The sequence below is a fragment of the Corvus hawaiiensis genome, chromosome 5 (assembly GCF_020740725.1).
Source record: "Corvus hawaiiensis isolate bCorHaw1 chromosome 5, bCorHaw1.pri.cur, whole genome shotgun sequence".
NCBI lineage: Eukaryota > Metazoa > Chordata > Aves > Passeriformes > Corvidae > Corvus > Corvus hawaiiensis.
Genome location: NC_063217.1, coordinates 74772222 through 74787598, shown reverse-complemented (window position 1 = coordinate 74787598; position 15377 = coordinate 74772222). Strand labels below are relative to the sequence as shown.

The 15377-nt window shown below is 46.9% G+C and overlaps 1 protein-coding gene across 12 annotated transcripts in view; it reads right to left on the bottom strand.

Annotated features, from left to right (window-relative positions):
• Positions 1 to 15377, bottom strand: part of SLC4A4 (solute carrier family 4 member 4) — a 153502-nt gene that overhangs the window by 74916 nt on the left and 63209 nt on the right. For all 12 annotated transcript variants that reach the window (XR_007203474.1, XM_048302817.1, XM_048302818.1 and 9 more), the window contains one exon: positions 11189 to 11368. Coding sequence is in view for 11 of the 12 variants with exons in the window: in XM_048302817.1 (XP_048158774.1) it covers positions 11189 to 11368 (180 nt within the window). In the remaining variant the exon portion in view is untranslated. The remainder of the gene's footprint in view (positions 1 to 11188; positions 11369 to 15377) is intronic.

Below are 15377 nucleotides of genomic sequence, written 5' to 3'. Positions count from 1 at the left end.
ATATCTAAATCTTATGGTTATCTAAATGTTATGGTTTCAGAATAACTTCCCTGCTCACTCTGCACCAAGCACACTAAGTTTCACTGCCTCCAGCCAGCTCTTTCTGCCTGCTCTTCCCTGAGTGGTACTCTTCAGTCGTGTCCTTTTCTCCTGACTGATGACTCACATCCTAAGAGCTACTTATCTGTCTGAAAGACACCACCAGCACTGTCCCCAGCGCCACAATGCCACCAGCGCTCCCCAGCCAAGGACCGCGCTGTGGCCGCAGCACTGCCAGCTGCTGCCCTTATTCCCCGTATCACGCACATAAAGCCGATCCATTATCAGTGTCAGCCATCCCCCTGTCCAACCACACTTGCCAGCTCCCACGGGGGCAGGCACTCTGAGCAGACTCCTGTGGACAGGTCTCCAAGGCAGAACGTCCAGCCGGCTCACGTGGGAGTCAGAAGGCTCTTCCCTTCTCTCTCTTCCCTGTGCTGTGCAAATGGGATTTGACACCTACGCTTTCTGCCTCCTTCAACCTCTCAGCTCCCTTCCACTCAGCACTGCTTGAAAGCAGGAAAATCGGTTGGTTCCAAGGAAGCAAAGAACGGATTCTAACTCCTGCATCACTTCTGCACGGAGGAGCCGAGTCATTAATGAGAGCCTGAAGGCCAAGCCTAGTCAGTCCCATTGTTATGAACTGCCCTCAGGGTAGGAACACAGAGGGTAAGTGCTGGAGGTCTCCACAGGTCAGGATGCTCAGAACACCTCTCCTTTCCTGCCCAGCCATGCAATTCACAGGGTATTATGCACCCCCAGCTCACAGCCCAGCCGAACACCCCTGCTCCATCGGATGAACTCGGTTCCCATTACTACATTTAAATATCAAGGTCTCCAGTTGGAAGCAAGACTTGAACACATCCCAATACCACAGTCAGGCTGGGACTAGTCCATTCCTAGGCTTCCTTACAAAGAGCAGGAACGGCTCTGCTGACTTAGGCATACTTTTATTTCCATGTAACTGCTGAGGCCTACAATGCCCTTCCAGGGGTATCCAAACCGTAAGGAAAAGACGCCACAAGGGCTCTGCCTTTTTTGAGACATAAATCCAGCTATGCAAGTACAAACACATCTACCTAGAACCACTCACATTTCAGTTAACATCTGCTTTCCTCTTTAGTGTGCAGATGACCAAGTTCTTCCTACACATAATTTTGATGTACTTAATATCAGTATTTTAAAGTTCACTCAGTGGGCAAAAAAATCAGCAAATAAATCCAAGCAAAGACTCTCCCCTGCTTGAACAGATGTCAGATAAGGACTCAAAGCTGAGCAGAACAGCCCACAGCTCTCAAGGATTTTGTTTCAGATATCATACAAATTTATTTCAACAAATACACCATTTTTCAGAGAAATGGCTGACACTAACAAAGTGGAAAGGAAATAATTTTCAGTGATCAAGTACTAGAGCTGAGGCCTTCTCCACCCTATCTTGTTTATTCTTCAGGTTTTTAACACAGAAATCTCAATTTCCAGTTCCTTTCGTGGTGGCTCTTCGGCTGCCAGTCCTTCACGTCACAGCTAAAAAGCCAATTTTGGCTTATCAGGAAGTCAAAGAGATAAAAGTCAGAAGAGATGAAAGAAAGGCACCTCTCGCCTCTCGGCAAGTTGCTGTTTCTTCAAGGCATGAACACAGTCACAACACAGCATCTGCTCCAAACTTCAAAGCAAGATCACCAAAATAACTCCATCACAAAGAGAAACCCCTGAGTGGGTCCTTGGACTCGACCCACAGCTGCAGAAGAGACAGCCTGAACACAAACCTTGCCTCGAGAGCACTTGCAAGGGCACACTGAGGCTTGGTGTTCCTGAACAATGACAAATGTATTTATTCCAGGGTTCACACTTAGACAAAGTCCATGCTGGAGCCACATCCATAGGGGTGCAGAGAGAACCCTTTGCTATCAGCTCGGTATTCTGTATGGAATTGATTGATTTTTCTTCTTTTTTAACACTCCCCTTTGGTCATTCCAGCCTGCTGGCACTTGAGTAAAGCAAGTTTTTGGCCTCAAGATCTCTGGTTCACCCTCCAAATATGTCTTAATCATCTAATTCCCTAACAGCTTCCCTGTGCAATCAAAATTATCCGCATTATCGTTGCGCCAACTCAATCTGGAGGAGAAGATAAATTGGGAGTGCCAAGGGAAAAGGGAAAGGGCCCAGAAAGTACAGGTAGCAGGGAGAAGGGAGCAGCCCTGCGGTTCCACAGACATCCCTACACCACCCTCCATGACTCTGCTGAAACATCAGTTGATTCCACTCATTAGATCAGCAGCATCTGCTGCCATCCCAGAGCTGCCATCTGTGCACTCATTTCCCAAACCCACAATCCCAACTGGAGGTTAGTAGGTCATGGACATAATTCTCTGCCCCTCCTGGGATGGGAGGAGACTCGGTTCCAAGCTGCAGGAAGCACTGAGAACCCCCCTGCTACCCGTCCCGACCCTCTAAGACCTCTCCTGCCCCTCCCCAAGTGGCCAAGTGCCCCTTTCCGAGGGCAGAAGCAAAAAGTGACTGGCAAACCTATCCCAGCTCTGCTGATGGGCAATTTACTGGGGAAAGAATAATTAAAAAAAAAAAGACACCAGCTTCAAGAACAGCTAGACCAAGGATCACCATCTGAAATGGTCCCAACAGGAGAAGGTCAATGAGGTTCACAAGAGGTAACTGAAAACACAAAGAAGGATTCAGAGAAGAAAATCCAGGTGTTGGTTACACTGGCAGTAAAAAATAACCCCTTGTTTACATCTACAGAGAAATGCAGAGCTTTAGGATGGCTTGTTCCCATACTGTCCAACAGATTTGGAGTTTAATCCAAAAAGGGCAGCTTTGCCGTGCCAACCATCACCTCCCCAACTCAGCCCTTCTCAGCTGGAGAAACAGCTCTGGCTTCAAATCAAAAGGCTTCTAAATGAGATTTTTTTTCCCCCACATGGTAAATTCCTTGGACTTTTCTGTCCCTTAGCAGTTTCACGTGAATGCAGGGAACAGAATTAGGCAAAGCATTAAGGTGGCTTAGGTAATTATAGTGGCACATGCTATCATCAGTTCAAGACACAAGATTAGCACAGCAAGCTCCAGTTAAAGCAGGTCTTCCCCATACTGGGAAAGGAACCAGGCTCTTTTTTGCTCCATCTGTAACAAGAACAGCCTACCATGTCAAAGTGGGAATAAAGACCCCATAAAATCTTCCCAAAGGCAGCTCTGCTGGTACTCAAACACAGAGGAAGTTTCAAGCTGAAGAAGCTGAAGAACCACTTTCAATCCACCAAGTAGACAGTTACACATCCTGCGGCTTTAAATATCATGTAAAGGTTATATTGAATTATTTTCTTCTACATATACATGACTAATTGTGTCACCTTGGGCCAAGGGAGATTTCTAAGAACATTGCCTGGTCAGGGAAAAAAGCAGCAACGACCATTCTTAATTAAGAAAGGCTTAGTCATAGATCTAAGAAAACATGCAGTTAATCGAGGCAGAAGTGACCAGCAAAGGAAAATACTCTGTCACTTATACCTATCCCAAAACCAAAGGATTTTGAGACTGAACTTGCTTTGCAGGACATTTTCTCTGTTCTGCCCAGACCTAGTTTGTCAAATAATTCTTGCTATTTTACCTCAAACTTTGCCACAATTAATTCAATATTAACCAACTGGGGTTTAGGAATTTAATTCATCTCCCAAGGAGAGGTTACAGCTATAGAAAAATCTTAACTTTGACTCACCCCAAAACTATTTCTATCGGTTCTTTAAATTGTAGAGAAAACTTAGAGGTGTGGCAGGAGGGCGGCAGCATTCAGGTGCCAGGGCCAAAAGGGCAGAAAGAAGTGTTTGTACTTCTTACTCAAATTCATTTTTTTACTTCAGGGCTGTGGATCTTGATCACTTCAAGTTGACAACAACCTAAGTGGAATTGCTCAAGACCGACCCTGCTGTCTATATTGGTGTTATTGCCATGGCAACTGCCGTGGTTGTTTTTTAACGACGGAAAGAGTGGAGGCAGGTTTTAAAAGCTCCCTGAAGAGCTGACATTATGCCTTTAAACGCACTGCCCCCAGGAATAATCCTCACCAAAAGCCCATTATCGTTTTATCATTTCTCTATTTCATTCCCCCTTCCTCCCCCAGTGGCTTCTCCTTTCAGACACATTCAGACAGCTCTGAAGAATTCAGACCTGAAAAATTTCATCCTGGTCTCTGCACAGGTGGGAAATTCTCTCCCCTATAGCCACAATATTCCATGCCCAGGCACTTGCGACAGCTTCACAAGGCACACGACATGCCTTTTCACTCCTCAGCCTCATTCTGACATCATCACAGTCCAAGGTACACTCAAATCCTAGGAATACAAGACTCTTCCTAAATCCTACACGACACCTAAGGCACTCACCAGCCTCCTCGCAGCTGGAGGTGACTGACAAACACTGAGTGACACGACCGCTGTTGGAAACACAATACACAAGGAGTAAGTCAAGCTGGAGTACAAAATGTCAGCCTACACTGCTGATTTCTTTTGAGGAACCACGTACAGTAGCAAAGACAGGGCTGGGTTGGTTTATGTGGCTGAACTGTCCTTTCCAACAGACATTTGGTGGCACTTCAGAGGCTGGGGAAGGACAGAGAAGACAGAGAATGTGGGGAACGCTGCTGCATTAGGGAGAAATGCATTTTCACCTGCACAAGGTCCCTGACATAGCTGTCCCTCCGAAGACTTCCAACACCAGCTCCCGGATTTGCCGAAGGGCAGCTGGTGGCAGGGGGAAGTGCAGATGCCACGCGCCACCTCCGAGCACGTCCGCACACGTGGGCTTCCTACAGGTACCCGAGCCATGCCCAAATTTAATCAGTCAGTGCACTTAACTCATCCAGGGACAACCGCTTCTGTCCCCCAACCCTCACTCTCAAAACCAACTTCAGAAATTACACTGAAGGGAAAAATCCCAACTCCCAGACCTCTCTGGGCTGGAAAAAAATTAATCCCGTGTACCTGAGGCACTTAGCATTTGTCTTAACAACCAGATTACTTGCTGCTATTGTGTGTGGGAGCCTCAGGACACATCTAAGGAGGGAGGAAGTTTAGCTCCACCTTTTATCACGCCCACCAGAAATCTGGACGTTGCAAGCGAATAAAAAAAACCAAACCTGACCTCCCTTCCCAGCTGTCATAAGCATGGAATGAAAGCTCCATGCTGCATGTTCTGCATTTACCTAAAGGAGGTGGATGTTCAGTGTAAGGGAAGTGCAAAGGGTTTTAAACAAACAGAAGTGTTCGTAACAAGCCCTGATGTGATTGGCACGTGCACAAATCAAAGTAAAAAAGAAAACCTCTCAGAGGTTCAGGCAAGGGTTGCTGCAAAAAGTGCAGTTTTTTAAATTAGCTGTCCCAGCGAAACCCTGTACTCTTGCCAAGAAGAAAAGGAAAGCCTTTGCCTAGGGTGATAGGTCACATCTAGACCCAACCTCATACCACCATGTCCCTTCATCCTACCCAAGCACCTCAGTGGGAACTGGGAGGCTTTGCAGAGAGGCCACAGGAACAAGAAAAATGCCATGCTGACCCTCTCGCGAAATGAAAGCTGGAGTAACTAAGGGGTGAAGGCAGACAGGTTTAGCTGCTGCTGGAAGTACCTCCCTCCAACATGTCTCTTCTCTGTCTCTCCCACACCTCAGGAAGTCCTTCCGACTGCCACCAACGGCATCTTCATGGCTTCACACTGACACAGGGCAGGGTTAGATTAGATACTAGGGAGAAACTCTTCTGTGTGAGAGTGGTGAGGCCCTGGTGCCCAGAGACACTGCGGACATCCAACCCCTGGAAATGGTTCAAGGCCAGGTTGGACAGGACTTGAAGCAACCTGGGACAGTGGAAGGTGTCCCTGCCCATGGCGGGGGCTGGGATGAGATGGGGTTAGAGGTCTCTTCCAACCCAAACCACCTGGAGCCTGTGGTCCTCAGGCCCCTGAGCACCACGGAAGCAGGGTGGGCCGCAGCCGGCCGTATCCCAGGCAGTCAGACACCCAATCCCAGCAACGAGGCGTCTCTCCGGGTGTTACGCAAGCCCTCCTCGGCAGGGTGGGAACTGGCCAAGGGCTGTGTCAGCAGGCAGGGCCGACCTCCTCACCTGCGCCCTGCCCGCAGCCTGCCTGCCCCAAGCACCTTCCCATGCCCTTTCCCATGGACACAGCCAGCTGCACCCTGCCAGCTGCCCCGACAGGCCCCAGCTACACAAGAGGGCACGTCTGCAAGCGAAGCAGTAATTAGTTCTGTGTTTAATTTACCTCTGCAGTTTCACTACAATGGACCTAAGCACGCTCCCTGCAGCACTGCAGGGGCAGAAGAAGGCCTGTTTCAACTGACCCCAGCACCTGGGACCAGTCCACAAGCCTGCTGTGCAGTTCGCAAAGACCAAAACACCAAAAGCCACTTATATTTATGGCAAAGTCTGCCTGACCACTTTCCCTACGTAAAATACCAATACAAAAACAATTAAGCTTTTGCCATCCTGACTGGTATTTCTCAGCTACTGTCAGTGCTCTCACTGTGGTGAGCTGAAGCTAAAAGCTTTTGGAAAATCCCACCCCATGTCTTGAAAAGTCAGGAAAGAAACTGGATGGTTGAAAAATCCAGTATAGCAAACAGAAAGAGGACTCTTGGCACAGCTCTGACTGTGCTGCATCTGCTCTGCTAAGTAGGTTCATTTATTTCCATCCTGTAGCTGTCTCCTGCTATTTATAGCACCTGCCTTAATGAACTTTCAAGGTAGACACAAAGCCTGAGCCTTCCTAAATTGATGTCTAAATATCCTTGTTGAATTAATTTGATCTTTTTATGAATTGACAGTTCCAGTCAGACTGGCACTCCTCACTGGAAATCACAGAATCACAGAATGGTTTGGGTTGGAAGGAACCTTAAAGATCCTCTCACTCCAACCACCTGCCATGGGCAGGGACACCTTCCACTATCGTAGGTTGCTCCAAGCCCTGTCCAATCTGGCCTTGAACACTTCCAGGGATGAGGTACCCACCACTTCTTTGGGCAATCTATCAACTGGGACATTCTCCACAACAAACTCTTCCTGCAAAGCAGGCACTCCAAGTTGGGAAGCAGTAAAAGAGATTTACCTGCCTCCAGTGCAAATCTGATCCATCCAGCCAAAACCTCACCTTCACTGGGAGAGATGCACTCCATGCAGAATGGCAGCACAAGCCTCAAACAGCACCTTAATGAAATGACTCCTCTGCAAACATGAGAAGTGCTCCTCCAAACCCACATCTGAGGGCTCAAGAGAGGATTTTTACTAAAACCCTCAGGAACTACCACTGGTGGGTGGAAGAGGAATTCTCTGAAAAAACCTTTACAAGCCTTTGATGCGATCTATCATCCTTCCCCTCTCTCTTTATATGGTTCCTCTTATCCCTGCTTTTAGGTATTCCAAAATTTAGATTCTGCAGTTCTATTTATCAACATGCCAACATTCTAACGTCTCACAAAAATCAGCCTTTATTCTCTTCAGGGCCACAAGCACTAAGAGAATTCTATTCCTTAGCCGTAAGAATTTGTCAGACCCACAAGTGGTTTTTAAAAGTCAGTTAAGTATTGCAGCACCTGGGTTTGGGCCAGGGAGGTGAGCCAAAGTGACTTGGAGGGCAACCAGACAATGAGAAAAAAACCCTTCCCAGATCAAGCAGAGACGCATTTCCTCATGGGAAAATCTCTGCACGCCTGTAGGAAAGAATGAGGAAGAGGGAAATGGACTCAGAGAAACTTCATCTGCTTTCCTTGTTCCCCACTTATCTCATCCCTTACACGTAGTAGAAAACGACACCATCCTCTTTGTGCTGACACAAGCACCAGCTGACCTGATGAGGCAGAGCCTAAGAAGCGTTTCCTCCTTACTGGCCCTAAATGGAAGCCAGGGCTAGGCTGGTTAAAGGAGGTGCTTTTAGACAGGAGGTGCTGGGATGTTTCACCTGGAAGAGGCATTTGTCATCACCTGCAGTCCTGCCTGAGAACCAGGGTGTGAATGCCAAAGTTCCCTTAGTGCAGAGACAGCCCTGCAGGCCTGGAATGTCCTGAAAGGGCTCTGCAGAGGGAACATCGCCTTCCTGCCTCCTCCTCAGTCTGTCAGAGTATCCCTGTCTGGATTTGTGAAGGAGGCATCGTTCCCAAGCAATAATTTCCTTAGGATAAAACGTATCTGTGCACGTTTAATCTGCCCAGCTCTCTCCAGATGGGCGAGCTGAAGGTTGTCTATAAACTACCAGAGTTTGGCTTGTTTGGCTCAGCTGGACACAGACTTAAAAAAAAAACCAGGAGTGACATTTCCAGACTGCACCAATTCCCAAACACAGAGGCACAGCTAGATTGGTTTGGAACTGGAACAAAACTTTTCTAGGGAAGGTTTGCATTTCTGTATCTGTTTATTCTCTTGCTGGTATCCACAGCCATGTTCCATCAGGTTCGGTTGCTGTGAGCAGCTTGACCTGGTGAGTCAAACCCAGATTTGGTCAAAACCTAATTGCAGAGTTTTCATCCAAGGAGCTGAGAAATCATTTTCAGGTAAGATATTGAAGCTTAGGCTTGTGGTCCTTAGGGACAGATCAAGAAATCCAAGTGATGTACCAAATCACAACTGGCGTAAGCCTTCTACTCAGGAAAACAAAGGTCTCAATATACAGCACAATCAAGTTGTTCCCTGAACATCTACAAATTATTTTAACAACTATATTTTTAAAGATTTTGCAAGTCAAGTTCTATATACTTGTCCTTGTATCAGAAAATAAACTAAATCACCAATTATATACCCGAGCTGAACTGACAGTGTCTATACTGGCCAAGGCAGTTACTGCAGAAATCAACGAAGAGAAGGAGCGGGATCAATTCGGGATTTCTTAAACTGAGGTATGTTGGACCAAAACTTGCAGTGTTTGAGGTTTCTGTATGTCAGATCTGATTTTGCTTGTTTTAAACCACACAGCCCTCACATATATTTCAGCTTCTGATACTCTACACTCTCTACTGACTGCCCTAAATAACGTAATGTAGCTCATCTCAGCTGTCTCCCAGCTCCATTAAAGTTCCTGTGCAATATTTCCCAGCTCTTAGTTTCTAAAATTCTTTTGAAACTGAATTTGAGCCACCTACCCCTCAATCAGTGCCTATTATGGGATGAAGATTAAAACCCCAGGGTTCTAACTGAGGTTTCTTGCCAGGATTGCCAGCACTGGACACCAGCCTAAGCTGGTACACGCTGCCTAGAGAGAAATGGGCTTCTGTCGGACACACTTGTGTGACACAGCTGGTGGAGAGAGAAGAAAGGCTTCTTAGAAAGCAAGAGAAAGGGTGGGAAACACAAAATTCAGGTCAGCTCTGAAGGCAAGAGTCTCAGAAGAGAAAAAACACAGGGATATGGGGTAACTTGTAATTCAAGACAGTAATCTGAACTACCCCTCTCCTTTACAGAGTTCTAAGCTAACTGAGCCAGCTCGTAAAAAGATCTGGCCACCAGCGTGAAACAGCAGGTCCCTGCAAGGACCTGGAAAAGTATCCGGATACATGAGACGGTGAACAACAGAGAAAAGGGCCCAGTGATGGGGTATGAATCCTATTGCATGGGACACCTGGAATATTTATGCAATTCCAGTCCAAAAATTTGCAACGCAAAGAGATCAGGGTAGAAAAGCCTATGGGAAAACTGCAGATGGAGAGTGATGGCAAGCCTGTATATTTTTACATGCAGGTGTAAGTGCAGATAAGAACATATCACTGCATAGAAACAACAGAGGAGAAAAAACACCACAAACCCCTCTTCAAGTTACACAGACACAATGATGGGCAAAATGAAGGCAGGATATGAAAACCCGATGGCAGAAATGGGTTTTCAACCATAGGTACACTTAGCCCATAGAAACAATTCTCCTAGGATATGATACATTCACCAGTGAAAAAGGAATTTCTACAGGCCTGGTCACCTGCATGCTAAAGAACAGAAGTGTAAATATAAAAATTAAGTTGAGTTCTTGAAGATGGGTAATTATGTCTTTTGGTGTAAAACCAACTCCGGGTTTCTGAGTGCCGACAAAAAGCCTTCTTTGGGACAACCAGGGAGCAAGAGCTGGGAAGAGGAAATGGAATCTGTGACTTGCCTTCCTTTCCAGATGCTGTTCTGTGAAGATGGGAACTGGGCTAAAGACATGACTGATCTGCCCCGTGTTACTGTCCCTATCTACACCACGTATCCAGCAACACAAGCTCAAAATGAAAAATGAACGTAGTTCATCAATCCAAGATCCAGTCGTATGGATCTCTCACACAGGAATTATTTTTCCACTTACAAATGAAGCTCCAACCATCTGGAATTAGCCTCAAGAATCAGAGCTGTATCACATCCTGGGCTGCTCTGCTATATTCAACCCCTGCCAGCCTTGCCATCTCCCTCCTGCTCCTACTGAAGCAGCCACCTCCCAGATTTCATGCTTGTGGCCAACAGAGAATACAGCAAGAGAATGGGACCCTGTGACAGTCTCTGCACAGTGATGACACTACATGTCCTTCTGGTTAACAATTCTGGTGGGAACAGAGGCACAGGGCATCCAAAATGGACCTCACCTGCCTGTCAGTATTTAGATATGCAATCCCTACAGATACTTGAACATACAGCAAAGCTCCATTTGATTGCTCTTTTTGTTTTCAAAACTTAAAACTGGTTAATTACCAAAGGGAAAAGAGCTGTTAGCACCACAAATTAGTGACACGTGAGGCCGAAATCATGGGGTGCTGGAATTCCAGAGCGTGTGCACATCCCAGAGCCAAGGCAGAAGCTGCAACAGATCCACCTAGGCACTACTCAGTCTTTGCCCTTGCCTGCTATCTCTTTACACACAGTGTCAAATTGCTTTTTAAACATTTGGCCTGTTCCTGCCTGGCATCTGCTCAAGGGCCAACTCAGGTGATACAGAGGGATGAGATGTCGGCTCCGGCCTGTGCCTCTTCCAAGCCACAGCAGCTATCCCACAGCAGCTGGCTAAGACTACTCCAACCCTGCAACGTGAGACGATTGTTTCCATCGATCAAGTTTCGTCCTCCGTGAGCAGATCGCTAGACAACGGACCATTGTAATGAGTGACAGCTGGAACCAGTACTCACTGAGTGGTTTAAGGATGCTGCTGCTTGTCTCATCGGCATTTTCTACATCTGATTTGTCAGAGTAGTTCTCCGAGATTTTCTCCTTTTCTTTCTTTTCTTTGTGCCCAGGTCTTCTTCTGTGACGCCTCCTCCTCCTGTAGCTCTTTGGCACATGGACCCCGATGTAAATCGTGTGGTGACCTGGGGAACACAAGCACACAAATATTAACTTCAGCACTGTGCAGTTTGGGCACCACGGGCCGGCACAGTTCATGCTGCATTTCACTGAATCCCAAAATGGTTTGGTTTGGAAGGGGCCTTGAAGCTCATTTCATTTCAACCCCCTGCCACGGGCAGGGACACCTCCACTATCCCAGGGTGCTCCAAGCCCCGTCCAGCCTGGCCTTGGGCACTGCCAGGGATCCAGGGGCAGCCACAGCTTCTCTGGGCACCCTGTGCCAGGGCCTCCCCACCCTCACAGGAAAGAATTTCTTCCGTATATCTGACCTAAACTTCCCCTCTTTCAGTTTGAACTTATTACTCTTTGTCCTATCCCTGTTTCACTCCAATGGTGTGAACTATCCTTCTTTGTTGGCCTAACATTAACTAGTCCTGTTTTTACTTGTCTCCAGATGTGAGCTTGGAGCTCTGTAGCTACCATTTGGAGAAGTATTTTTGTCCCATCCTTTCTGAGAGCACGTGCCAGTGCAGACTCTGATAACTGTTGTCCTTGTGACTCATTTAAATACCAAAATAAACCCCACAAGAAAGCCGTCATACTCATTTTGTAATATCAGAGTGCTTTTCAAACACATTCTACACTCATTTTTCCATTTGTTTTACCAAATACATTGGCTGAACTTAACAACGACCCTCATGCCAGGTGATTCAGCTTAATTGAAGAGCTTAGACCAACAAAATTTACATCACTTGACTGTGCAGTCCATTGTATAACAAGCGTCAAGTACCACTAGGTACCTTACACAGGTGCCACTATAGAGGTCCCATGCTCTAAGTACCATTAGGATGTTACTGTAAGACAGCAGAGGAGGAAGGACTACTCACAGAAGCTCCTATCAACTCCTACTTGACACTTTCCAAAATAAAAACTAACTAGTAACAGACTAAGTGCCAAATTTCATAATACATTGGCTGTAAACCCCAAGGATGCCTCTACCCTTGCATTGAGACTTGGATTACAAACCAAAGCACTTCAATACATTTGCCAATTGTCGTGCCTTTTTGTGTCTGTTAAAAATGTTTTCTTTTCAGGACCTTCTGCACTTCTGTCAGCTTGGGACGATTATCCTGTGCTCACAGAAAGTACTTACATGTCTTCTTCTCTGCCCAGATCATTCAGACATCTCACTGTAAGCTGTACAAGCAGCTCTTACAAAAGCAACTCTTGAGAAATGAGAGCTGGATTCTGTGCTTTCGACCAAGTTTGGTTTCCCCACTTCTATCCCAGCATGGCTGAATGGAGAGTTTCAAATGAACACACAGGTGACTGAGTAAACAAATTTACCTGAATGAATGACCCACAAACTAAACACGTGTCTCTAATTCCTCCTTACGATAAATCCAATCTTGGCAACTGAACAACTGAAAATTTAGGCACAAAATACTCCATTTTTGTAACAAACTGATTTGCCAATGACAAACAACCCCGCATTTGCCATTTCAAAGGCCAGCTGTGAAGCCTTTATTTTGCATGTTTGTTCATCTTGTTCCACCCCCTGCCATGGGCAGGGACACCTTCCACTACACCAGGTTGCTCCAATCCTCATCCAACCTGGCCTTGGACAATTCCAGAGATGGAAGAAACCGTATTCTGGAGCTAAGCAGGGCTCAAACTCGGGCAGTGGAACAGCGACAGAACAGGGTCCTGTGTCTGCTGCCTCTTGCCTGGCATGCCAGAATCGCCATCTCCGAGGAATGGGATCACACCACAGAGGGAAAGGGCAGAGCCACAGAGGCATCTGTAGCAAGACCTCCCAGACCAACACCTGAAGATCCGATTTAGCTCTTGCGTGCCAAAGGAAACACGGGAAGCTCTTCCAGCAACTGGAAACATCAGCTTTAACGTGGCAGATGGCCTGAGTGCCGCACAGGGACAGGGAGGGGGAGATCTTATCCGAGCACAAGCAGGAGCTGGAGGGTGGGGGTGACCCCAGACAGACAGGGCAGTGGTGGCCCTTCCCAAGGGATTCTCACACCCAAAACTGTATCCAAAAGCCTGATGCAAAAGGTACCTGTATTAAACAACACTCCCCTTTGAATCACTTGAATTCTGTGGTCAGCTTGATAATAGAAACCCATCATAGCAAGCATGTAGTCTTAATACTTTAATATGCTGCCAACAGAACTGGACAATCTCTTTAATCTTTGGACCACATGTGCACAGTACAGATTTTGGTAATATGAAACTCACTTGTATATACACAGGCAAACATCTGCATTTCTTTGCTGCTTTTCCCTAGTCTGAAGGCAGAGACTTATTTAACGTTCCCTGCCATGTCCCCCCCCCACGCCCCGCCCGACTGTTCAGGGAGGCCAAGCAAGACATTTTCCTTTTCTATGTGCTTGAAGCACTCGGCATCTGTTTATATTGTTCCAAATGCTGAGATAATCTTCTAGGCTCCCTTCCCAAAGCGCCTGGAAGGAAACAATTGACACATACTCTCAATGCACTGGGCTCCTGGGACATTTCCGACTCACCGGGGGAACCCAGCCTTTCCCATGAGAACCACTGCCTGAGAAATGTAACGTGACACACAGGCACCACAAGTATCCTACAGCTTGGGGAGGATGGGAAGCACAGAGCTGAGTGCTAAACTTTAGGTAACCCAAGCCTAGAGTTTTCTCTCGCACACCCACCACAGCTCCTCCTGAGTGGCTGCTCCCATGGCCCTCCCTGCCCTCCCCAGGACACCCATTATCCTCTGTGTGCACCTCATTACACCAGTGTGTATTTCACAACACTCAAACCCCACCCATAAGATGCACATGGAGACCTGCAGGTCCTGGTGGCACTGGTTCTCTTCTAAGTGACAGTAGTGGGCAGGGGCTTCTTCGGACTTAACACTGACTGTAGCTAAAATCTTTGACTTTTGTGACCCCAGAGAATCTTTACTGTGCCCCAAGTTCACAATCATTTCATCTGATTATTAATAAAGCAAGAAGCAGTCATCATCAGGGAGGTGCTCCTGGAAAAACTCAGTTGAAACCACATCTTTTGCTTTACTAAGAGCTACTGAAGAACAGCAGTCCATGATTCAGTGCCCAGATTTGGAGTTTGGGCATAGGAGACTCCCTGAATCAGATTTACTGATGAAAACCCACTTGTGTATCACCCAACTGGGGTTCTATGAAATGCAGCATTCCCTCCCTGCCCACAGGAGTATCTGCTCATCATCATCAAGGCCAGGTTGGACAGGGCCAGCTTGGAGCAACCTGCGATAGTGGAAGGTATCCCTGCCCATGGCAGAGGGGTGGAATTAGATATCCTTAAGGTCCCTTCCATCCACAACCATTCTGAGAGATCACTTTATCATGATCCTCTCCACTTTTAAGAACTAGCTCTTTTTAAAAAAGAGTACTGGGGAATGGCTTTTGCTCAGCAAAACCAAAACTCAGTCACTTGGAGAAAGGAACTCAAAGTTATGGGATCAAAGGATAACGTCTGCCTGCTGCATCTAAGAAGGAATCCTTCCCACATGACTGGGTTCTTGAGACCCAGAGCTTGGTAAGACCAGCCCGTAAAGAATCTCACACCAGCACCTTAGAAGGAAACAAGATCAAAATCTAGTATTAAAAATGTATAAAGGACTGACAATAAACTGAGCCTTAGCAGTTTTTACCCAGCCCTTGTTTTTCCTTTAAAGACTCCTTCGCAAAAGAACAGGGAGAGTCACATTATACCCGATCACACTGCGACAAGCTCACGTGGTTACAGTTGGCCACAAAGCCAAAATCTTCCCCACCAGCTCTGACCAGGTATTCTGGACCACCTGAAAAATGGGCTTTGCTCAGGGTGCCCCAGCTATGTCACCTGGGGGCCTATGGCACGGGGCTGGAATGAGATGACCTTTACGGTCCCTTCTGACCCAAACCACCCTGTGATTCCATGAAAGGTGTGACCTTCTCAGCCCATTTTCACAGCCCAGCCATCAGTCTTATCCCCGGGTGGAACTGAAAGCCTCAGGTAGCC